A 25,872-nucleotide genomic window follows, 5' to 3' on the forward strand; every position below is an offset into this window, starting at 1 on the left:
AACTGCTTTCCTAGTTGCTTTAACATCTGCAAGAAGAGTGAGCGAATTGCAGGCACTGTCTTCTGGGCCACCCTATACTGTGTTCCATAGGGACAGAGTGGTATTAAGGGTTAAACCCTAATTTTTACCTAAAGTTGTGTCTGAGTTTCATTTGAATCAGAAGATTGTTCTACCCGCATTCTATCCTCCACCTCATCCTAGTAAGGAAGAGGAAAGATTGCACAGGTTGGATACTAAAAGAGCTCTAAGCTTTTACATTTCTAGGCTTTCCAAGCTTAGAGTGGATAACCAACTTTTCATTGGCTACACCGGAAGGAAATTTGGTCAATCGGCGTCAAAACAAACCATATCACATTGGATTGTGCTTTTTATTTCAGAATGCTATAGATTTGCAGAGAAAGACCCACCAGAAGGCTTAAGGGCCCATTCCACCAGAGGCATCGCCTCTTCGACAGCCATTCAAAGAGGTGTTCCCATAAAATCCATTTGTGAAGCATCAACTTGGTCTTCGCTGCATACTCTTTCAAAATTCTATAGTCTGGATGCTTCCCAGTCTAAGGAGCTGAATTTTGGTAAAGCGGTACTATATTCAGCCAGTCTATCTAAGATGAGGAATACGTTGGAGGATACAATCCACTCGAAGAACAAGTTACTTACCAACTGGTAACGTTCTTTCGATTGGATTTTCCTCCAACGTATTCTTCATCGCCCTCCCAGTCTCCCCCTCTGTAGATTTTTCTGGGTGTATTGGCACTTCAACTCTCGCAAGGCTAACACCTGACTACCGGCACAATCTTCACAGTAGAACAAGAGTGAGGGGGGAAAAACAGAACTGAGGCCAACGGGCGCCTTGCGTGCTACTTGTATACCCGATGACGTCACCCTCGACGGAGGCCTTTGAGGGACCATTGACTCGATGACATCGACACACGGGCGCCCTCTGTCGAAAATGTTTTACCAAGCAGCTAAAGCTGGATGGAATACATCTAAGATGAGGAATACGTTGGAGGAACATCCAATTGAAAGAACGTTACCAGTTGGCAAGTAACTTGTTCTTCTCTCTACCTACTCTGGGGCTTCTTGGTTCTCTCCACTCTCCTGGGCTTGTTTATTTCGTTTACCTCACACTGGGGCTTGTCGGCTCTCTTCCCACTGTGGGGCTTCTCTGTTCCCTCCCCACATTGGGGCTTCCCTGCTCTCTCCCCACTCTGAGGCTTCTCGGTTCTCTCCCTACTCCAGGGCTTTTGGATTCTTTGCCCACTCTAGATCTCCTCAGTTGTTTCCGCACTTGGGGGCTTCTCTCCCTGTTCCTTGCTTGGCTGTTCACCTCCTGGAGACATTGGAGCCACTATTTATCTGCTTCTGATGATCGGTGGTCTTCGGGAGGTTTGTGGAGTCTGCTCTGGCCTTTTCTCAGTCTGGAGCCTCTTATGCAACTCGTCAACTGCGATCCGCGTGGGGAGCTGTCAATTCCTCTATAGCTGCTTGCTCCATGTGAGGACCCATCGTTGGCTTCTCCTTGGGTATTTGCCTCGGTGCTGGGAGTTACTGGACAGGACTCTTCATTACCAGTTTGCTGTGCCTTGTTACACTGACATTGCACAGACAACTGGCTGGGACGCTGAGTCTGGTGTTCTTTCTCTCCTACCAGCCACCCTCCCTCTGAGTGTTGGTGGCAGTTAAACTCTACAGGCTTTGCAGAGTTGCTCTTCTGATAGGTTCTTTCAATGATGCTCCTCCATGAGGCTGGTCTATTCGCTTCTCTGCTGCCTTCCATGAGAACAGGGGATAGTACGGGCCAGAAGTCGAGTCAGCCATTGCGAAAGGTGTTGCAGAGTTATCGTACACCTTAGCTCCCATATATACCATAAAGATGGTAGAGTCTGGGGTGAAGGATGGTGGCTTGTATCCCCTAAGGGGGAGTCACCTCCAGAAGGACCCTCCTTTTTCTGTCCCTGAGAGTGTATTAAGCATAGTGGGGTCACCTTCCTATTCCCAAAGGGGGTAGCTCCATCTTGGGGAGGTGTGGTGATCTCCTTGGAATCGTCACAATGTCCAGAATTTGCACTGGTACCAGGTGGCCATCAAAGCCAGTCTCACTAGACGATTCAGAGAGTTGGGCGGACCTGCATGCAATGGGTGAGTACTAAGTAAGCAGCCTCTTAGGCCATCAACCTAACTGTTTTAAAGCTTAGGCAATCAGGATACGTAATTGACAAAAACAAAGTGTTTACTAGTCTTTTAGAATATCCTTAACCAAGATAATGCAATATTATAATGCTGGAGGAGTTGAAGAACTACACAAATGCCCAGCCAACTGAACTGAGACTGGTCTGAGCCCGGCTGAGGGAGACTTGTTGTATAAAAGGGATATGAGCCCAGAAGAGGGGGATCCAGGGTGTAGAGTGACTCCCCTGACTTGCGTATTTCTAAAAGAACCTTTTGTTTGTTTTTGGTTCACCAAGCCCTCTAAATCAAGAGACTTTGTTGGTAATGGAACTGTGTGCTCGTGCCAAAGAAGCCCAAGAGTGTGCTATGCTCAAGTGAACAGCCTTGTCCCATGCTGAAAACATGAGTAAGGGAGGCCAACGACCTGAACATCCTGACTTATCATTTTGTGAGCGCTTCTTTCTTTTTCATGAACATTCCCCCACACTATTTGGAAATTAGCGATAAGGATTGGCAATAGTTTTTTTGTATAGGCCCTTTTATTTTGACGAGACTCCACTAGGACGGGACTCCGCTAGTACTGCATTATTATTATTTGATGGTCATAGCCTGCTCCCATCTTAGACTTAGCTTTAGAAAGGCATTGCCTGATGGACAACATGCCCGGGGGGGGGGGGGGAATAAGGAAGAGGTCAATCGTCCCTACGTTGGAAATTCTGATGGTTTTAGTTTTTCCTTATCTGTTCTGTTTTGTGTTTTTTTTTTGTAGTGTTTATGTTTATGTTTTGAGAATTTATTTTTTGTTCAATATTGAAATGTGTAAAGATGAAATATGATTGGCTTTTATTGGTATTTTGAATAATAACATGTTGTAATTTTGAAAGGTTGATTTTTCAGCCAACCAAAATAAAATTATTTTTAAAAAAGAAAGGCTTTATTACACCCTTGATAAGGTTCAATAAACACCCTTGAACTGTGGTCACTTGTGTCTGTCTTACTTTGATACCATGCATTCCTTACACATGGAAGAGGAAATGGGGTCCAGAGACGGTCCATGTGCATAGGGAAGTAAAGATAACATATATAAGCATGGAATAGTTCCCTAGAAGTGTAGGCTGTGTCTAGGGAAGAATAGATGACTGCATTAATGCATTAAGGGACAGAGACTAACGGATGAGTGCTCTGGAGAGGTGCGTTAGGTCTAGAAAATAAGACATGGAGCATATGAGCATGGATGCGTGCCTTAGGAGTGCAGTGTTTCCAGAGAAGGATAGTTTGCAGAGCATGGAGGGAAACCATTTCTGGGGAGCGAGGGACTGCGTCTAGAGAAGGATAGATGAGTTTCCTAAGCGGGAAAACTGTTTCTTGAGCATATCAGATGAGTGAGCCTGGATATATGCCCTAATAAAGGGATGCTGCGTCCAGAGAGGGATAGTTGATGGAGCTTTTATGATATGGGTAGGAGGGAGATTCTGCTTACAGGAGAGTAGATGAGTGTTTTTAGGGAAGGGATGCGTCTATTGCAGAGTACACGAGTGACCATGCACATTGGTCCTGTGGCAGGAGGGCTTAAACTATAGCAGTACAGATAGGTTGCATGAGCAGAGCCTAAGGGAGGTGGCTCTGCATAAAAGATAGATGGGTTGAGGGGATGAGGGGATTGAGCATAGAGAAGGATAGACAAGTGAGCATGGGTGTATGGCCTGTGGAGGTGGTATATTCTATCTAGAATCATGAAGCTGAATTCACTATGGTAGGAGACTGGGTCTAGAAAATGATAGACAGGTGAGCATGAGTACATGCCTCAAATGAGAGGGCTATCTATACAGTAGGACAGATAATTGAGCTAGGTGTTGGATTGTCCTTAGGGGGGTTGCTGTGTGACTCTGAGGGAAGGGACACTGACTCTAGCAAGTTGCACAAGTGTACATGGAAGGGAGCCAGGATATGTTTACAAAACGATAGGCGAGTAGCTTGAAGGATGGGCTCTTTTCAGCAGAGGGTAGATGAACGAATGTAGGCATAGGCTCTCTGGCTGTGTCTAGGGGCAGTATAGAGGAGTGTGTGGACGAGTGGCAGGTCTGTAACTAGGGGAGGAAACCTAGGTGTGCATGGGTACAGTACTGTTTCCTTTGGCCATGTCGAAACATTTAGCATTACCACAAACTCTCTTCACAACATTGGATAAAATAATGGTACAAGAATTCAAAAACTTACTAAATTAAAAAGCACAGATAACCACAGCTGTGCTTATGCAGACCACCAGACCCAAGTCTATAATATATTCGATTTTTTTTGGGTATGGTGCTTAGCCACATCATCACCTCCCACAATAAGATATAAAGACCAATTGTAAGCAATTAGACACATTCTGGGAACTGGCACCAGACTATAAGTCCAATATTGCTTCTACAAAACTAATGAATGCTGGCTATTTGCTGAATGCCTTTTGGTAAGGCCATTTTATGGTCGTATACTCTGACCTTGTAGGATGCTTATATCGCTGGCACCCGATTTTAATGGCATTAACTCAACAAGCCCAATTGGCCCTTACCTCGATCAAGAAGTCTCCGGTGCGGAGTCCCGCCCTCCAGGCCACACCCTCCACATCCACAGATTCCAGATATTGAAGTGCCGGGAAGGCGGGCGTCGGCGTGAACTCCTCAATTGGCGTCTCTGCTGTAAAACAAAAGAGCATGTCAACATCTGTGATTTATTAACTAAATTGTCGTTCAACTTTGAAGAGGCAAAAGCACGAAGAAACGCAGTAGAATCGTGGCCACCAAAATGTTAAGCCTACTAAAATATAAATGCACACATCATCATAAGCAAGGGGTAGCAGTTACAACTGTGTATAGATGTAGGTTTTAAGAAATAATGCAAATGCTATTGGACAATTACTTTTTTCAAAACAAAGTTATAAGTACTTTAAAACTATGTCAGAGATTCACTTCTATTTAAACATTATGGCTACGAGGAAAACGTGATTCTTAATTACATGTGTGCTAGCTTAGATTGTAGTGTCTTTTAGCAGCACATCATTTAGGAGTTGCAGTCAATTGTATTAATTGAGTGATGAGAACTGTCTTAATATAAAGGTAGCCCCAACACAGCAAAATAGATGATCACATGCCATTGTTTTGTCATTTGCCAGAGATCATTCCCACTTTGCCAGTAATCATTCCAGTATGTGGGTATAGCTATAAGGTTAGCGTACATATATGTTCATTTGCATGTCTTGGCCCCACCGTTTGGGATGTATGAAAAGTATGGCAACCAAATATGTTATTTGGTGGAATATGGAAATGGGTTAGTGTATGTTTATACTTTGACACGGATGATTCGTGACATCTGGTGTTGTCCCTGTGGAAACCCAGCTCTTGCATTTTAGAGCTTAAGCCACGTATGTGTTTCCAATGAATGGTGCATGCTCGTTCAACTACTGGGTGGTTCATGTTCATGTGAGTGGCACATTCCAAAACACCAAATAAATAATGCTCTGATAGTGGAGTGTTATTCACCTTGGAACTGTTTCCAGCTCTCGCATTATATACTACCCACGCAGTTTGAGACCTCATAGGAAGCTTGAAATCTCACTGGAGAACTGCAATCTTGTAAGATCTGGTTGGCAGGGGTATTACTGGAAGCTGTGCATTAAAGTGAGTTGTGCTAATGGGCCCTCTGGTTTGGACTGTGATAGGGCGAGTGAAGGAGGTCGCTCCATATATTCGTCACTCTTGCCCTGAGATTGAAGGATTGAGTGAGCATGGGAGCAGAGGTGATTTGCCTCCTTGCCACTTGCATGCAGTGGTTCAGGGTGCTCTGTGCGGAGTCTCATGGTTGCCCTGCTCTGCTGCATCTGACTTGGCAGCTTGATTTCATGGAAGGGAGCAGTGAATTTGGGCCTGTCAGGACGATTATGCTGAATGATGGAGCTGACGTTCTGGGAAAAGCATGGATCTGTTCTAGCCCATCACTATAAAAATACTTGTGGGCAAAGGGAGTACAAAACCTGAGGGCATGGGGTCAAAAGGTTGAAAGCTCCGGTACCAAGTGGCCTAGAAAGGGGAAGGGAAGGGAGAGCATTATAGGTACAGGGCTTACAAGTGGAAAAGCACAGTTGGTGCAATCTGTGGTTGACAGCGTGGACAAATAATGGAAGTGTCATGAAGGTGACAGGTATCAATGACCAGGCAAAGTCAGAAATTGCACTGAAATGATGTTCTTTTATTGTGGGAATATAACACGGGGTGGCCATTACATGGAGCTATTCACAAAATGAGCCAGGCTCAGCCTTACTTGGGGTTCCCTCACCCTTCTTTCACTTTTCCTCAGGGTTGATTCCAGTGTTCTCACATTTGGACTTCACAGAGTTCTAGACCCTTCTTCTCTGGTCTTCTTGTTGTCTCCTATTTTCTTATGTACAGGTTTGTTTTACCCGACTCTCTGTTCTTGAGTTTGGGTTTAAATGGTTTGCATACTCCTCTTCTCTGGCTTTCTTGAGGTTGATTTATTTTGATCTTAAACTTCACAATCAAGGCAACTGGGTTCTGCCTCTCTTCATTTCCAAGAGAAAGTGGAAGAACCGCACAGAATTAAACCCTGGGTCTTGGGCCGCTTTCTGTGCCCCTCAGGTATAAGTATTTCCTAGGCCATGAGCTTATACTTGGGCTAACCTTCCCTGGTGTGGATACATGAAATGCGGATAGGGTTTTGATAGGACGGCCGCAGTAGATCTTCATGATCTAAGCTTTTTGGCTCTAGGACTACATCTCACAGACCAGCGCAGGGGCAGGGCTTCAGAGGGGTACTCTGTAGCTCCCACCCTGCACCCTCTCCATCTAGCCCACAGTTCTTTTTTATACTGGCCTTGTAGGGTCACATTCCTAGGGCTCCAGAATCTCTCAGGCCATGGTATGGGTCCGTCCAGGGATCCGAACTCATCACTGGGCTTATTGCAGAAAGAGAGCTGAGGAATGACTGCATGATGTACACTCCAAGGAAGGTAACCAGCCAGAAATACTACTGGAAATGTTAGACCTAGCAAGACAGGCCTCAAACTGAAAATCGTTCTCTACCTTTTTTGTGACACTGACAATAGTTGTAAAAACGAAAAACGAAATATTGAACTCCGGTCAAATATGTGGCATGCTTAACTGACGACATCCCTAAATGATAGCTGTACCAGAATGTGCTTTCCCACACATTTATTTATTTCATTTGCATTGCGCACATACAACTTGCGGGCATTGAGACACATCCAGTGTTCTTACTTGATGTGTATTTCATCCTTTTCTATTCAGTTTGGATGAGCTTCAAATAGTCCACTTACTTTTTCCCTTTCCTCTTAGATATGCAAAAGCCAGGTGACTTAATGCTAAATAGAAATGTAAAAATTAACCCACATAATTCCTGTTTCTTTGCTTTTCAATATAGACCCCGACCCCCCTTCAAGTTACGTAGTTGCTTCTCTGCAGTTATAGACGGCTAGAAAATGTGTTTTCTAAATTCTGAAGTCCTATCTCTACCTACTGTTACTCACTACAGATTTCAGTACCTGAGTCACAGGGAGTCGTAAAAGGTCTATAGAGATGTGTCAGAACAAAAGCACAATATACCACTAGCTACCCACCTCTACCACACATCAGCAGTGGCGAAAAACTACTCACAAGATGATTGTTTAGATCATCAAATTATATTGCACCAAAGGCATTATATCAAAAAGAAACATATTTTAATTTACATATATCAAACAATGTGCTCACATAAAACATATAAAACAATAATATGTGCAAATGTGGCTTGAAGACCAACACAAAACACAATGGGATCTTACCCACAAGGAGAGCTGTTGCTAAGTAAACTGCAAATGTCATTCATATGAATGTCAGAGTGACGTGATGTTAGTAACAGTGACTTCAACTGAATATTGATATTTATCCAACATAAGTTGAAGCAGTATCAAATACAGATGTTTATCCAACATGGATTGACCAGCGAATATACTTCAATGCGTTTCTGGTGCGGGGAACAGCACTTCCCTGCTCTAGCTGTGGTTAGTGTAGTTCCGAGACCCGTCTTCAGGACGCAAACATTTTTTTTTGTGACAGTGTTCTACTGTGGTGCCTGGACCCTGTGCATCACAGTTGAACCCTAGGAACAGATGAAAACAGATTTGTTTTAAACGAAAGCCTCATGGGGAACACAATCTATTGTATGTATTGTGCACACATGGAGTAGGGTTACCACTGACCTGGTGAAATATTTCTTTTTAGGTGTGGAGGGCAGTTAATTTTGACCTCAATGGAGCCGTCTTATGAATTGGGCATCTAAGGAAGTACATGTATCTATGAATAGAATAGAACGGATACAGCAGTCAGATGTATCCCTAAAAGTAGTTGATTAATCTTGTTAATTCAAAAGCAAAAGCGATGTTCATTACCATATATACTGAAGGGTTTCTTTTAGTCGGTTACGTTCCCTTGACAGGAGAGTTCAAACTACAGCGACCAAAATGCATTCTGTCTCCTGAGGGAAAACAAAACAAAAAAGGAGGGCATTTATTAGCCACCTATATCTTTTTTGTACTTACTTGTTCTCCACGTGTAGTTGGGGTGGGTGAGCCACTGTCAGCCCATAGAGCCGCGCGGCATTAGAAATCCGAGCCAAGGTGTTATCAGCCCGTGTGGCTGTAGCTACATGTTTGACGCTCACTGCGCTCGCACTCCCTTCTTAACAGCCTGCATCAGAGAGTAAACAAATATTACCCATTTGCTTCATCTATACGAGTCGGCGTCAAATGTTAATTACACTCGAGCCGACGGAAGCTTACCTGCCGGCACCTAATCGCTGTTTCCCAGTCCAGCGTCAAGTGAGGAAAGAGACGAAGGACTATCTCTGTGGCCGCGGCTTGTTAAAAGGAGAGCCACTGTTTTATGATAGGATGAGGGGCCAGCTGTCAAAACACTGGACAGCAAAGACGGATCCCAAAATGCACGAGTTTCATCTCGGCGCAGAGAATGCCATCAGTCAGCGATCTGCCTATAAACTGTGGTGTCCATCTCCTGTGGTATAGAGATACAGATAAAAATGTCTGTGCTTCTAAATGGCATTTTTTTCATACAAGCCCATAGACAATTATTCATAAATGGTCATATTGTCATTAGCGTGCCGTCTACCAATTATTTTTTGGGATGGGAGGAGGCCACACAAAAATGACAACTTGTCAGAGGTGATCTCCAACTAAATGGAATCCGAGTCACCAACCCTGTATCCGAACTTGGTTCCTTATGAGGCATCATATTAGTGAGATGTCAGGTGGATTGAATATTAATGAGCAAATAAATTCCATTCCACAACTATGTTTAATACAGTCTGGACAGTTTTAAGATGGTAGATCCACTTTTGCTCGAGTTTTTTGAGGGACAGATCTCTGTCTCGGCCTCGTGGGTGTGCTTTAGTTGTTTGTATCACAAACCAGAAGATGTCTTCGCTGGTGTGTTTGGCTTGTTTAAAATGAGCAACAAGTGGTTTGTCTGGTGTCTCATTTCTGATTGCTGAGCGATGTTCGCCAATTCGCTGCTTTACAGGCCTAATGGTTTTTCCCAGATACAGGAGCCCACAGGGACATTTTATCCCATAGACTACCCATTTAGTCAAGCAATTTGAGAAAGACTTGTATGTCCACAGTCGGCCAGTTAAGTCAATCTGTTTTATGTTGTTCGTAAGATGGCAAACAGAGCATTGTCCACACATAAAATGACCCAATGCAGGTGGCAAATCCCATAATAGCGGTTGAGTGGGTTTAGCTAGTTTATTCATGGGGTAGGTGTGTACCAGTTTGTCTCGGAGGTTGGACACCCTTTTGAATGCAAACCTTGGGCTATTTGGCGTGAAGTCATCAGTTTGGACGATCTTCCAGTTTTTTTATATAATCCGTCTGAGATCATTACTGATAGGTGAAAACGAGGAGATGCATGTAATTCTCTCTTCATATAGTTATTTTTTGTTGATTGAGGGTTGCGTCCTGATTGGTATTTCGGGCGCGTTTCATAGATCTTTTAATGATCCTGGGGGGGGTATTTCCTGTTCAGTAGTTTGGAACTCAATTAATTGCTATTCTTTTTGAAATCCTCAATCTCGCTGCAGTTGCGGCGGATTCTGAGGAATTGCCCATAGGGCAGATTTTCCCAGAGACTTTGGGGGTGTAAGCTGCTGAAAAGCAGAAGTGTATTTTTATCCGTGGGCTTCTTATATAATGTTGTGCCCAGTGTATTTCCCTCTTTTTTGAAAATCTTTAGATCTATAAATGCAATACTTTGCATATCAGAAGTCATGATGAATTTTATAGTGCCACGACGTAATCTGTCCATGGAAAATATTTAAAACCTTTACCCTTGAAAAAAAGATTTGGAAGCTCAAAAAAGCTATCTTCAGCTACAAGGAAGAGTTGATTTATCTGTATTTGAATCCAGGATTTTTTCAACAGCAAAATACAAATCAGGCTAATACGAGAGGCTTTACAAACAACAGAGCATGAAGTAACAAATATGTTACGTTCTCCAACTCCTCCAATAGTAGTGACTCTGACTCTACAGTAGCACAACCTTCTACTAGTAGAGGTGGCCAAACACAAAGAGGTGCACAACCTCAGTTTTTTCAAGGACGGGGGAAACAAGGGAAGAACAGGCAGTGGGGCAACCGCACCATGCCGACACAGCAGTGGCAGCCTCCACAGACCAATTGGTAATCCCCATCTTTAACCACAGCACACACCATTTAAGCAATATAGAAACTAATGTGTTGAGTAAAGGGTTATCGTTTGTACCTACAAAAACAGCTGACCAATTTACAACAGAAATAAAAATGAGGACTTTCTTCAAATCTTTAAGGCTCAAATACTTCTTTTGACATGCCAAAGATGCAACACCCCGAGAAGAGAATAAATCTGGGTTGAAACTCCCGTCTTATTTTACACCTACGTCAGTTATGATCACCCCGGAGATCCTCACTTTTGAAAATAAAATACCAAGAGAACTACAGTATCTCTTTAAAACAAAAAACCAGCATAAAGATAATTTGACTAAAACTGAACGGAAGGCATTAAAAGACCTAGAAAACAACACCTCCTTTGTATTAAAACCAGCAGACAAGGGGGGTGGCATTGTGTTTTGGGATACCATTGCATACAACACCAAGGTTAACAAACAACTGGGAGACTTGAAATTCTATCAAAAACTTCCCAGTAATCCTACTTTGGCATTGACGGAAGAAATTATGAGCCTTATGAAACATGCATATGATTGTAAATGGATCTGTAAGGATGAATTCGCCTTTCTGACTATGGCTAACCCTACGATACCGGCCTTTTATGTATTGCCGAAAATACATAAAAATGAAGTTACTCCTCCTGGTCATCCGATTGTATCTGCGATTGGTTCACTGTTGGAACCACTTTCCATTCATGCAGACTCCTTCCTTAGACCCTTTGTTGTAGGAATGCAATCTTACATACAAGATACCACTGCAATGATCCATATCATTTCACAAGTCCAGATGGGGGCTCATGACATCTTGGTTACCCTAGATGTTGAATCTTTGTATACTAACATCCCACAAGACCACTCCATAGAGGTTATGCATCGATATCTAGAAAGAAGAATAGACCAGTCTGTTCCCTCCAACTTTATTGAGGAGTGTATCAGACTGGCGCTAACTAAGAACTTTTTTCTATGCAACAACTCTTTTTACCAACAAAGACACGGCACATCCATGGGGGCAACCTTCGCCCCAGACCTAGCTAACTTATATATGGACCATTACGAAGAAAATGTTATCTTTGCCCAGACCAACCCCTTCCATGGACATATTACTTTGTGGCACCATTACATCGACAATGTTTTCATGCTATGGAATGGGACTCAGGGAGACCTCCCCAAGTTTTTGATATGGTTGAATAGACAAGCACCAACCATAAAATTCACCATGACTTCTGATATGCAAAGTATTGCATTTCTAGATCTAAAGATTTTCAAAAAAGAGGGAAATACACTGGGCACAACATTATATAAGAAGCCCACAGATAAAAATACACTTCTGCTTTTCAGCAGCTTCCACCCACAAAGTCTCTGGAAAAATTTGCCCTATGGGCAATTTCTCAGAATTTGCCACAACTGCAGTGAGATTTAGGATTTCAAAAAGAATAGCAATGAATTGAGTTCCAAACTACTGAACAGGCAATACCCCCCAGGATCATTAAAAGATCTATGAAACGCGCCCGAGATACCAATCGGGACGCGACCATCAATCAACAAAAAAAACTATATGAAGAGAGAATTACATGCATCTCCTCGCTTTCACCTATCAGTAATGATCTCAGAAGGATTGTATAAAAAAACTGGAAGACCGTCCAAACTAATGACTTCAGGCCAAATAGCCCAAGGTTTGCATTCGAAAGGATGCCCAACCTCCGAGACAAACTGGTACACACCTACCCCATGAATAAACTAGCTAAACCCACTCAACTGCTATTATGGGATTTGCCACCTGTATTGGGTCATTTTAAATGTGGACAATGCTCCGTTTGCCATCTTATGAACAACATAAAACAGATTGGGCCTCATTACGACCCTGGCGGAAATCGGAAAACGATGGCGGAAATGCAATACCGCCATCGAATAGCGCTCGGTGCGACTATGACCCGTCACCGCAAAGTAAGAATCCATTAGCGACACCGTAGTGAACGCCAACGCTAACTGCACCAAGTACGCGCGCGCGCGCCATGCCAAACCGTAAATACCACCATGGCGCAAGGGTACGCGAATTCCGACCCTAGCGGACATGTACCTAACGCCATCAAGCATGGCGGAAAGTACCATTCCGCCATGGTGAGAAGTACGGCATCGCGAATCAACCGTAAACGGCCCCACTGAGTGCCTGTACACCGCTCCCTGCCCACAAAGTACAACTCCCCGTAGGTGCAATGAAGTCACAATGCAACCAGTGAAATGTACAAGTCACCCATGCATGCCAACGAACAAAAGAATCACAAGAGGGGCCAATGGGAGCTGCAGGGCACAGATGGCACGAATACAGAAGCCATTCCAATGGACATGACCACAGTCCCCCCCCCCCGAAACGCACGCAAACACAGGCACCTGTGACCAGCAATATTCCGAAAATCACAACATTCCACCAGTCCACCTGGCTGACCGGCATCTGTTACACAAAACCCAATCCCCCGCCCCTGAGCATGACAACATTCAAACAGTCATATTGGCAGCCCCCATCCCTGACCTCACTGGGCTCCGTAGGCAAACGCGCCCAGCACAGTACCACGCAACTAAACTCCGAAGCTGGAACCCAATGCAGATCTCCTCACAATACATCGCTCCCCAAATAGGAATATGCCACATTACTCGCAAAGAAGAACGCTACACGGCCCATATCAGAATAGAAATTTAATGCACAACAAAATCACCAAGCCCATACAGCCATTAGTCCATGAACTCCAAAACACATATCACCATTGTGGGCTGCATCCGCAAGGAATGACCAGCTACTACTTGTGTGACGCCCTGTTCCATCATGGTACACAGAGCCACATTCACGTACGAAAAGGCAACATGGAAGCGCACAGAACCGCAGGGCCGTCCAAATGGGGAGGCACTAGTCCAGCTGAAAGGCCGAAATGTTGCTCCGAGCCACTAGTACTGCGTAAGGGCATGTGGCCCATTGGCGATCGTCCCATAAGATCGTAATGCTGCTCCACTGATTAACACGAAGCAGCAGGTGTCGGGAGTAAAAGCCATCTGCAGGAGTGGCATACAGATGGCAGTGGCAAAAGGGGAGGAGATACCTGTCAACCAAAAGAAAAGAAAAAGAACAGAATGGCCATCAGAACTACATTCGAACAACTCACTTCAATGATCACACTAAATCCACAGCCATATGCATGCTAGCCCACTCCAAAGGATCATCACCACCCCAAAACCACTTGCGACTCATAACCATCTATATCGAGGTGTAAACACCATCACAAACGAGTGTACCTGTGCATGCGTCTGTCAAAACAGATTCCATCAGATGGGAATGTTAACGTGCATGGACACAAGTGTCTGAAGGCGCGTCGAGACAGGGAGGGCTCAACAAGGCCAGATAGACGATGGTCCCACTATGGCAGCCCTGCATCACATAGCGCAGGGGAGGCGGATAGATTCCAACAAGCCCTGTACATGGCAAACCCTGTATCAAATCACCTGCCCATGCATCCATTCATCATTCCCTCATCCTGGTATAAAAACGCCTGAATATTTACTCACATAACATTAGAAATTTCCATTGAGTCTGTGCGTTATGCAGCCTGCAAAATCCACAGTGCCCCAGCCCGTAATTCCAGTGTTGTGAAGTAACATGTATTTGGGAACGTCCGGCCTCATCGCCCACGTCGCTATTGCGCATCCCAAACTATTCATATCAATCATTGCATCCTCGCCATGGCCCCTGTCTCAAGGACATTGAACAATAGAACGTTATATTTGCAGTCAGACCTGTGGGCATCTCCTCGCCGCTAGCTGAAAACCGAAAGCGCCGCCCTTCGAATTCCTCATTTGCAACATCACGTCGAAAAGGCATCTGTGGCCGTTTGAAATCACAAATTAATCCATCTAGTGCGGCTGTGTGTGAAAATGGCAACTGCCTTCACCCACTAATGGGACGCCCCGCCCGTCGTTGCAACTCGGTACAGTGATGCATGAGGGCCCACCGTTACTCGAGTACTACGTTCCACTGACCCATCACAAGTCTGTTCGCGACTGCAAAGATTGTATGTGAAACAATGGGACCATAGCCGAATGTACATATCAACAAATGTTACACGGCCATCGGGTACAAATACATGATTGCAATTGCAAGATGCCATTCCTCGAATTGCAGCGTTGTGTGCGGGACGTGCTCGCCCAAAGGGGAGAGCAGCTTGCACAGGTGGAATGAATCACCACAGGTGGAGGCCATACAGCCTGAAAACACATGAATTGCACACCCGGTCTCCTCCCACAACCACACCCACTCCGAAATGCTACCGGCAGGACTCGCGATGTTGGCCCTGGGGGACCTGATAGCACTGCAAGTACTCCAACTCCAAGAAGAAGACGAACACCAACTACAACTGGCCGCACGGAGGAGACGCAGGAGGAGGAGGAGGCCAAGGCAGGGCCAGCAAGGGCCGCCAGCACAGCCACTACCACCACGCAGGCAGCCCGCAATCCCACGCCTCTGAGCACATCCGTTCAACCTCACTGATGAGCAAATCCACACCCTCTACCGTTTGGACCGGGACACCATAGCCGCCATTGTGGACATGACACAGGCTGACCTTGTCAGCATGATAGATAGCCCAACCGCCATCCCACCCCTACTGAAGGTGGTGTCAGTACTCCACTTCCTGGCCACAGGCACCTACCAGCACACAGTCGGACAGTTGCATGGCATTTCTCAGCCACTGTTCTCACGGACACTATTGCAAGTGCTCGATGCCCTCCTGCAGCACGCAGACGACTACATCTCTCTACCACGCTCGGAGCAGGAAATTACCAACACAAAAGTGGGATTCCATGCACTTGCCGGCATACCGGGTTGCATTGGTGCCATCGACTGCACCCATGTGGAATTGGTCGTCCCACATGCCATGGAGGCCCAGTACCGCAACCGAAAACAATTCCATTCCCTGAATGTACAAATGGTGTGTGACTCCAACAGGATCATTACACATTGTTGTGCCAGATTCCCTGGATCAACCCATGATTCTATGGTCTTGAGGAACTCCACTATACCACGCTACATGGAGCGACACGCAGGGAACAGATCCTGGCTACTCGGTGAGTCTCATTTCATGCATGATGATGTGGGGTATGTGATGCGGCAATGACCTGGCAGGAAGGGGGGGGGTGTGCGTACGTAGCAATGGCATTCCACATCATACGTTTATCGTCCACATACAGGTGATGCTGGGTATCCACTGAAGAGATGGCTCCTCACACCAGTCCGGAACCCACGGGACCAGCATGAGGAGGACTACAACCATGCCCACTCACGTACCCGTGTAGTCATTGAACAGGCATTCGGCCTACTGAAGACTCGTTTCCGCTGCCTCAGCAGGTCTGGCGGGGCACTCCTGTACCGCCATGAGAAGGTTGCAAAGATGGTCATGGCATGTGTCATGCTCCACAACATGTGTGTACGTAGAAATGTGCCCATGACCCCTGACGCAGAACTGCAAGCACCTGATGATGGTCATGATGAAGGTGGGGATGTGGCAGCACCTCAAGGAGTCTGCGAGGCACCGGAGGGCCGTGACATTCGTCAGCATCTCATTGATGCATGCTTCTAGCACTCACGCCTGGTGGATGATACATGGACACGGGACTCGTGGCACTGTGTGTGTCTGGTACATGCACAATATGGACTGTACGCCTATGATGGCCTAGTACACAAAGATCATTGTCCACACATCTCATTGGTTGATCGTGCACTGTTTATGGCATATGTGATATCATGTTGAACACCCTATCGACCCGCCACCCAAGTGAGCCCAACACACCCCCTCCACCCTCCTACCTCCCCCCCGAACACCAGTGTCCAAAGATGCTCATTGTCAGTGGGCTGTCGCTATTGCAAGCCCCCTCTGCGGGTATCAGGGGCACCCCTGCCTGTGGAGCGCAGGTTCCTCCCAGATCTACGTTGGGGGCTGCCCTGGACGGAACTTGCAACGGATGATGTCTCTGCCTGCTCACGTCCATGCATGTCCCTAAGGGTTTGTGAGAGCTCAGTGAGCACACGGCGCACTGCGGCAAGTTCGGCACATACGTCTTTGGACGTCGCATGCAGTTCCCCCCTCAGGCTCTCGGTGCTTCTCTCCATTTGTGCCCTTAGTGTCTCTGTACTTCTCTCCATTTCTGCCCTGAGTGTCTCAGTTGATGTTTCTATGTCTGCCTTAGTGCGCCCACATTCATCGGCATGGTCCTTGAGGAGCGTGGCCAGTTGCTGCTGTTGCACGATTAACTGGTCGAGGGACTGTTGCCTCTGCTGGGCCATGGCCATTTGAGGGGGTGTCACAGAGGGGCTGTTGACCTCATGTTGCCTTGCCACAGGGCTTGTGGGGGATGGCCAGTCGTCGTCTTGTGGGTGCCCCTGCGTGGTATCCTCATGTTGTACGGGATGGGACAGACAGGGGGATTGGGACAGGTCATGGATGGATCTGACTTCGACATCCCCGTCTTCTGTGTCGGAGCATGCTGCCATCAATGGGGTGTCACCTATGGTGCTGCTGCCACCAGAGGCAGTGCCTTCTGTGGCATCCGTTGGGGGGACCTGTGGTGGTGGTGTTGTGGGCATGCTGGCTGCTGGGGTGCCTGTTGATGTTCCCTCCTGTGTGCTGCCACCTGATGTGTGCTGCTGCCGTGTCTTGATGCGTGCAGCTGAGGTGGAGGGTCTTTGGCCGTTGGTCTTGGCCCTCTTTGCAGGTGTGCTGGTAGGGGTGTCCTGATGCTCGTCGTTTGGATCGGACCCTGTGGTGGAGTAAAGGAGGGCGAGGGTTATTAATGGGTCTGTGGGTATTGGAATGGCATTGTATCACATGCATTGGGGTGGTACCTGAGGGTGATTTGGGTCGGGGCCTTGGAGGTGCTTTCATTTGTGTGTGGAGTGAGGGTGCAGTTGTTTGGCAGCCTGCAGTTAGGGTGTGCCTGCTGCACGTGTAGTGGTTGTTTTAGGGGTTTTTAATTATTTATGTATTTATTGTGAGTTTTAAAGTGCGCTATCAGGGCGATGTGTGTGGACGTTCTCCTGGACATGTGTTTCTGTTGCACTATGTGGACACATGGTACTTCACATGATTGGACATTGTGGATTTAGCATTGTTTTATCTGGCCCACCTACCTGAATCTTCGGATGTCTGCACTCCTTTCTCCATCCCTCCGACTCCCTCTATGCTCTCCATTCCGATGGTGGAGGCACAGATTTCTTCCCAGGGGGTCAACTTGATGGGTGATTCAGGACCTCCCCCGGTGGCTGTGGCAATGTTGCGGTTGGCAGAGAGTATGCTGCGGACGCGTATCCGCAGGTCGTCCCATCGCTTTCTGCATTGCTGTGGGTTGCGGGGTGCGGTCCCCACCGCACTTACCCGCTGTGCCACCAGAGCCCATATGGCCTTCTTGTTCGCAAATGCCGTCCTGGTCATTTGCGTGGAGAAGACGACGGCAGCATTCTCCTGGAGGGTCTCTGTTAGCACGGTGAGTTCCTCACGGGAGAAGTGGACCTGCCGCTTGCGGTCGCACGCTTTCTTCGCTACTTTTCCCATTTTTCTTGGTTTCGCTAGGGTGGATGACGGGTTGGGGTGTGTCTCGGGGTAGTGTTTTTAGTGGTTGTGTGGTTTTTGTGGTTTTATAGGTGTACGGCGGGATGTTTCCCGTTCCGGGCCCATGTTTTTGCTTCCGTTTCCGTATATTTACGGTCACCGTACTTTCCGGTAGGCGCACACTGCGGTGTCCGCTGTGATGGGTGGCGGTATTGCACCTAGGGCGCCGTACGGCGGCGGTGTGGGCCGTTTTGGGGTCATTTCCGCCATCGCGGACTTTGCACTTCCGCCATGCCGTGGTGCTCGTGCCCGATGGGTCGGAATGGGCCGCACTTTGCTCCTTCGTGCAATGGCGGAAACGCTATTTACGCTGTGGCGGTCCGGTCAGTCACTTTCCGCCAGGGTCGTAATGAGGGCCATTGACTTAAATGGCCGACAATGGACATACAAGTCTTTCTCAAATTGCTTGACTAAATGGGTAGTCTATGGGATAAAATGTCCCTGTGGGCTCCTGTATGTGGGTAAAACCATTAGGCCTGTAAAGCAGCGAATTGGCGAACATCGCTCAGCAATCAGAAATAAGACACCAGACAAACCACTTTTTGCTCATTTTAAACAAGTCAAACACACCAGTGAAGACATCTTCTGGTTTGTGATACAAACAACTAAAGCACACCCATGACGTGGAGACAGAGATCTGTCCCTCAAAAAACTCGAGCAAAAGTGGATCTTCGATCTTAAAACTGTCCAGACCGGGTTAAACACAGCTGTGGAATGGAATTTATTTGTTTATTAATATTCAATCCACCTGACATCTCACTAATACGATGCCTCATAAGGAACCAGGTTTGGATACAGGGTTGGTGACTCTGATTCCATTTAGTTGGAGATCACCTCTGACAAGTTGGCACTTTTGTGTGGCCTCCTCCCGTCCCAAAAAATTATAATATGGTAGACGGCACGGTAATGACAATATGACCATTTATGAATAATTGTCTATGGCCGTGTATGAAAAAAATGAAAAAAATAACTCTACATCTGACGACATAATTCATATTTTCCATAACTGGCCATCAACCAACACCCTGGTTCGATACTATCATACTGTGATGCCATTTAGAAGCACAGACCTTTTTATCTGTATCTCTATACCACAGGAGATGGACACCACAGTTTAGAGGCAGATCGCTGACTGATGGCATTCTCTGCGCCGAGATGAAACCCGTGCATTTTGGGATCCGTCTTCGCTGTCCAGTGTTTTGACAGCTGGCCCCTCATCCTATCATAAAACAGTGGCTCTCCTTTTAACAAGCCACGGCCACAGAGATAGTCCTTTGTCTGTTTCCTCACTTGACGCTGGACTGGGAAACACCGATTAGGTGCCGGCAGGTAAGCTTCCGTCGGCTCGAGTGTAATTAACATCTGACGCTGACTCGTATAGATGAAGCAAATGGGTAATATTTGTTTACTCTCTGATGCAGGCTGTTAAGAAGGGAGTGCGAGCGCAGTGAGCGCCACACACGTAGCTACAGCCACACAGGCTGATAACACCTTGGCTCGGATTTGTAATGCCGCGCGGCTCTACGGGCTGACAGTGGCTCCCCCACCCCAACTACACGTGGAGAACAAGTAAGTACACGCCACGCCCGTATACATATCTCAATATTCAAAAAAAGATATAGGTGGCTAATAAATGCCCTCCTTTTTTGTTTTGTTTTCCCTCAGGAGACAGAATGCATTTTGGTCACTGTAGTTTGAACTCTCCTGTCAATGGAACGTGACCCACTGAAAGAAACCCTTCAGTATATATAGTAATGAACATCGCTTTTGCATTTGAATTAACACGATTAATCAACTACTTTTATGGATACATCTGACTGCTGTATCCGTTCTGTTCTATTCATAGATATATGGACTTCCTTAGATGCCCAATTCATAAGACGGCCCCCATTGAGGTCAAAATTAACTCCCCTCCACACCTAAAAAGAAATTCTTCACCAGGTCAGTGGTATCCCTACTCTATGTGTGCACAATACATACAATAGATTGTGTTCACCATAAGGCTTTCGTTTAAAACAAATCTGTTTTTATCTGTTCCTAGGGTTCAACTGTGATGCACAGGCTCCAGGAACCACAGTAGAACACTGTCACTAAAAACATTTTTTTGCGTCCTGAAGACGGGTCTCAGACCTACACTAACAACAGCTAGAGCAGGGAAGTGCTGTTCCCCTCCCCAGAAACACATTGAAGTGTAGACGCTGGTCAATCCATGTTGGATAAACATCTGTATTTGATACTGCTTTAACTTATGTTGGATAAACATCAATATTCAGTTGAAGTCACTGTTACTAACATCACGTCACTCTGACATTCATATGAATGACATTTGCAGTTTACTTAGCAACAGCTCTCGTCATGGGTAAGATGCCACTGTGTTTTGTGTTGGTCTTCAAGCCACATTTGCACATATTAGTGTTTTATATGTTTTATGTGAGCACATTGTTTGATTTATGTAAATTAAAATATGTTTCTTTTTGATATAATGCCTTTGGTTCAATATAATTTGATGATCTAAACAATCATCTTGTGAGTAGTTTTTCGCCACTGCTGATGTGCGGTAGAGGTGGGTAGCTAGTGGTATATTGTGCTTTTGTTCTGATACTTACTCCTCAAATACCACAGCCCCCTTACAAAAAAAGAGGAACCCCTTGATTGCTCAGAACTTTTCTTCACACTTCTATAGAGACGTGTGGCAATTGTTCTCAATCTTGCTAAATTAACTCTGAGATGAAGACATTTTTAGATTTAAGGTTTATACCAATCACTTTTTCAGAGCATATCTTAATTTTGGACTACAAGGGGAAACCTCTTACAGTCAGTAGTAATTCCATCAATTTCTGACAAGGGTCGCAACACCAACCATATGATAGTCTGCATGTATCAGTTTCGAGATTGTGCAGCTGTAAGCATACTTAGATTACTTAAAAAACATAAATTCCAGAATGATATTGCTCCCCATATTTCCTCCCAGTTACCGTTTAGAGAGCCGATACCCCCATGTTGGGAACATATAAACTACATATTCTCCATCAGAAACATTTACTGTGGGCCTGAGGAGTTTTGTAGGGTTTTTTGCGATTTCAGACTCAAGCCCAGGTAACATTTGTACCTCCACCCCACTTCACAAACAGATAGTATCCTTCCCTAAATGAACTAGAACAGTGCGGTTAAACCCCCTCCCCCCCACACGCTCCATTTGGGAGTAGGATTTGTATATGCTAAAATTTCGCTTCCCATTCAACCACAGTGGAAACAACAATTAGAAATTATTTAGGAAAAGGCAAGTAAGGTGGCCCCAGACATTCAAAATTTCCCAGACTTAAACCCCTTTATGTGCACATAAGGCAGCGTACCGGAGAGAAGGGAAACATGCTGCTCCCCAAAAGCACATGGCATAGATTAATCATGGGAGCAACGTGTCTCTAGTTTGTTTTACAAGCGTATGTGAATGCACTGTGTCGTGCTAAAAAACACATGTTGAGCCACAGTGGGTCAAGTGTTTGCTGCTTTCTAGATGAAAAAAACGAAATCTTTAATGGATTTTCTCTATTGAGCAGGTGCAGAAATGTTAAAACAAAAAGATGAAAGGTGGGATATTCTTCAATGGATTTTTCTCTCTCAATTCTTTCATTAAAAAACGTGATCCTCAGTGTTGTTTGTATTAGGGATCCATAGTCCAAATGCACTGACTCCGGGTAGTCTTGTTGTACTCTTGGGTCAGGTCCTTCCATAGCCGACCGGTTTCTGTGGTAGGGGGTAATTAAACCACATTCATCAGGGCTCAAAATGTGGGCAGGTGAGTGGATGCCCTCTTGGTTACTGTTACAGCGTTGTCTGCATTAGTAATGTTCCTCTACCTGTAGGGATGACAGGAGGGGAGGGGGAGAGGACAAACAGGGGAAATTCCCAATTTACAACCTGGTGTGGTAGATACATAACACACTTCACATAAGGTATAAGGATGGAAGGGGAATCTTACCCTATCCATGTTGCTGGTTAACGCACGGAGGGGTTGTGGCGGCCTGAGACCTAGGGGCCAAAAGACAGCATTTAATGCCTATATCGTTTGTGCATAGCCACAATTGCTTGGGTATACACTAGTATTATGTCATTTATAACAAAACCAGAAGTCGTAGATAAATCACTGCTGGAGTGGCCACCGATGGCGTGCCCGCTCCCGTTTGCAAAATACACCTTGCGGGAGGGATCCGATCTAGCGGTCCCGTCCGCACACTCATCCAGATCAGTGAGGGCTGTCTCCCGCTATTCGGGGACAGTGCCTGCTGTGTCAGTGAGAGCTTACCTGCTGCTTTAGTCTGGGTCTGGCGGGCCGCGCATGAGAGGTTCTTGACGCTGCAGCTCGCCAGACCCTACTGTTTATTGTTGTCATGGCGCCAGGCAGGATCATGTGTGTGTTCCCAAAATGGCCGCCCCGAATGGAACAATGGTCCTCCATTTTGGGGTCAGGCCAGATTCGGAATGCGTGCCGCCGCCATGTGAGCAATGTTTGACTGTGCCTGTCTAATTGGGTAAAGTCATTTCACATGGGGGTGCATACACACCACATAAGTATGTATGGAAAAACCATTGGTTCGAGGTGTTTGTAAATAGCATCATCTATCTACAAGTGAGTATAGAAGGAAGATGTCAAAAGTGGTAAACTGTAGCGTGTAAACATGTAAACAGCAAGAACAGTAAAAACAGTAAAAACAGCAACACAATGGCGCGAAACACATCCCCTTGTTCATAGTGTGGCCAAAGTTTGCCAACTCGTTGGTTCATTCAAGCCAGTTTTGTCAGTTTTTAGGTGAAAAATCCAAAGCTCCTCTCTTCTGAAGAGGAGGTCATGTATGTTTCCACCCCTGGTGGGTACTTTTATTTTCTCAATGATAGACCATGTGAAATCTGTTGGATTGTGCTTGAATTCAAGAAAATGTGTCACTCACACACAAGAGTTACCACCCGGCCAGTCTCAAAGAATCTACCATTTGGCCAGTTCCTCCGATATCGCAACTGACAGATTATAACTGCCAATCCTTGGCTCTGGCTACAAAATTGAGATGGAGGGGCTATCCAAAACGTCTAGTGAAACAAGCCTGCAAAAGAGCTATGAACATTCCCAGAGAACAAAGCCTGGAACATCATGCCAAGCAAAAAGAATCAGATAACCAGATCTTTGGCCACACTATGAACAAGGGGATGTGTTTCGCGCCATTGTGTTGCTGTTTTTACTGTTTTTACTGTTCTTGCTGTTTACATGTTTACACGCTATAGTTTACCACTTTTGACATCTTCCTTCTATACTCACTTGTAGATAGATGATGCTATTTACAAACACCTCGAACCAATAGTTTTTCCATACATACTTATGTGGTGTGTATGCACCCCCATGTGAAATGACTTTACCCAATTAGACAGGCACAGTCAAACATTGCTCACATGGCGGCGGCACGCATTCCGAATCTGGCCTGACCCCAAAATGGAGGACCATTGTTCCATCCGGGTGGCCATTTTGGAAACACACACGTGATCCTGCCTGGCGCCATGACAACAATAAACAGTAGGGTCTGGCGAGCTGCAGTGTCAAGAACCTCTCACACGCGGCCCGCCAGACCCAGACTAAAGCAGCAGGTAACCTCCCGCTGACACAGCAGGCGCTGTCCTCGACTAGCGGGAGACAGCCCTCACTGATCTGGATGAGTGCGTGGACGGGACTGCTAGATTGTATCCCGCCCGCAAGGTGTATTTTGCAAACGGGAGCGGGCACGCCATCGGCGGCCACTCCAGCAGTGATTTATCTGCGATTTCTGGTTTTGTTATAAATGACATAATACTAGTGTATACCCAAGCAATTGTGACTATGCACAAACGATAAAGGCATTAAATACTGTCTTTTGGCCCCTAGGTCTCAGGCCGCCACAACCCCTCTGTGCGTTAACCAGCAACATGGATAGGGTAAGATTCCCCTTCCATCCTTATACCTTATGTACAGTGTGTTATGTATCTACCACACCACAGGTTGTAAATTGGGAATTTCCCGTGTTTCTCCTCTCCCCATCCCCTCCTGTCATCCCTACAGGTAGAGGAACATTACTAATGCAGACAACGCTGCAACAGTAACCAAGAGGGCATCCACTCACCTGTCCACATTTTGAGCCCTTATGAATGTGGTTTAATTACCCCCTACCACAGAAACCGGTCGGCTATGGAATGACTTGACACAAGAGTACAACAAGACTACCCGGAGTCAGTGCATTTGGACTATGGATCCCTAATACAAACAACACTTTGGATCCCATTTTTTAATGAAAGAATTGAGAGAGAAAAATCCATTGAAGAATATCCCACCTTTCTTCTTTTTGTTTTAACATTTCTGCACCTGCTCAATAGAGAAAATCCATTAAAGATTTAGTTTTTTTCATCTCGAAAGCAGCAAACACATGACCCACTGTGGTTCAACATGTGTTTTTTAGCACAACACAGTGCATTCACATACGCTTGTAAACCAAACTAGAGACACGTTGCTCTCTCGAAATTTCTCCTTTAACAAAGAAACTGCGCGTTTCTCAAGTGTGAATATTGAATTGGGTAACCCACAGTAGGAAATCCCAAAACGGTCCTTGTCGTTATATATAGATTAATCATGTCCACCATCCCCTTTTAAGTATTCCCACCCCCAGTTCTGAACTAAAAGTTTAACTACCAATCTATGTTCCCTCTAATTATTTTTCTCTAAGTGCAGAACTGGTTGCCTTTCGTGCACACTTTATTGACCATGTGCGCAACAGACTAATGAGGTAAGCCACTTTGTGAGCATGCAAAGTTTGTGAGCTACCATCTCCGAAGCGAGTTTGGAAAGGAATTTCCCCTTCCCAACCACTGCAATTCTTTACAAATCTGTGTAAAAGGTACATCGTACAACAATTCTTTGACATACATAGGCTAAAAAACAAATATTATATGTGATTATAAAGAGAACTCAACCAGTTCAAGATCTCACGATCTGCCACCATAGCTAGCAAAAGTACTCCTGTGCAGAGAAAAATGTGTGCTTTATGCCACTAGAAAAACACTCATGTGTATAACAATAAACAATTATCGCTTTTCATAACTGATGTGGCTGTTAAGAAATCAGACAGGATATAATATTTGCAGATGGAATAATGGCAACTAAAAGGAATGTGTCAGAAAACATGCTAATCGGAATTCATGTGTCACTAAGTAATTTAGGGGCCAGGAGAACATGACTCGTTTGGGTACGGATGATAATTGCATCCAAGTAACTGCACCAG

The 25,872-nt window shown here is 45.6% G+C and overlaps 1 protein-coding gene across 5 annotated transcripts in view; it reads right to left on the reverse strand.

The window, feature by feature from the left end:
* Positions 1–25,872, reverse strand: part of SHANK3 (SH3 and multiple ankyrin repeat domains 3) — a 3,072,962-nt gene that overhangs the window by 932,519 nt on the left and 2,114,571 nt on the right. For all 5 annotated transcript variants that reach the window (XM_069629467.1, XM_069629466.1, XM_069629463.1 and 2 more), the window contains one exon: positions 4,724–4,848. In XM_069629467.1, the coding sequence (XP_069485568.1) occupies positions 4,724–4,848 (125 nt within the window). The remainder of the gene's footprint in view (positions 1–4,723; positions 4,849–25,872) is intronic.

This window comes from Ambystoma mexicanum, chromosome 12, assembly GCF_040938575.1.
Source record: "Ambystoma mexicanum isolate Mex_15411 chromosome 12, UKY_AmexF1_1, whole genome shotgun sequence".
NCBI lineage: Eukaryota > Metazoa > Chordata > Amphibia > Caudata > Ambystomatidae > Ambystoma > Ambystoma mexicanum.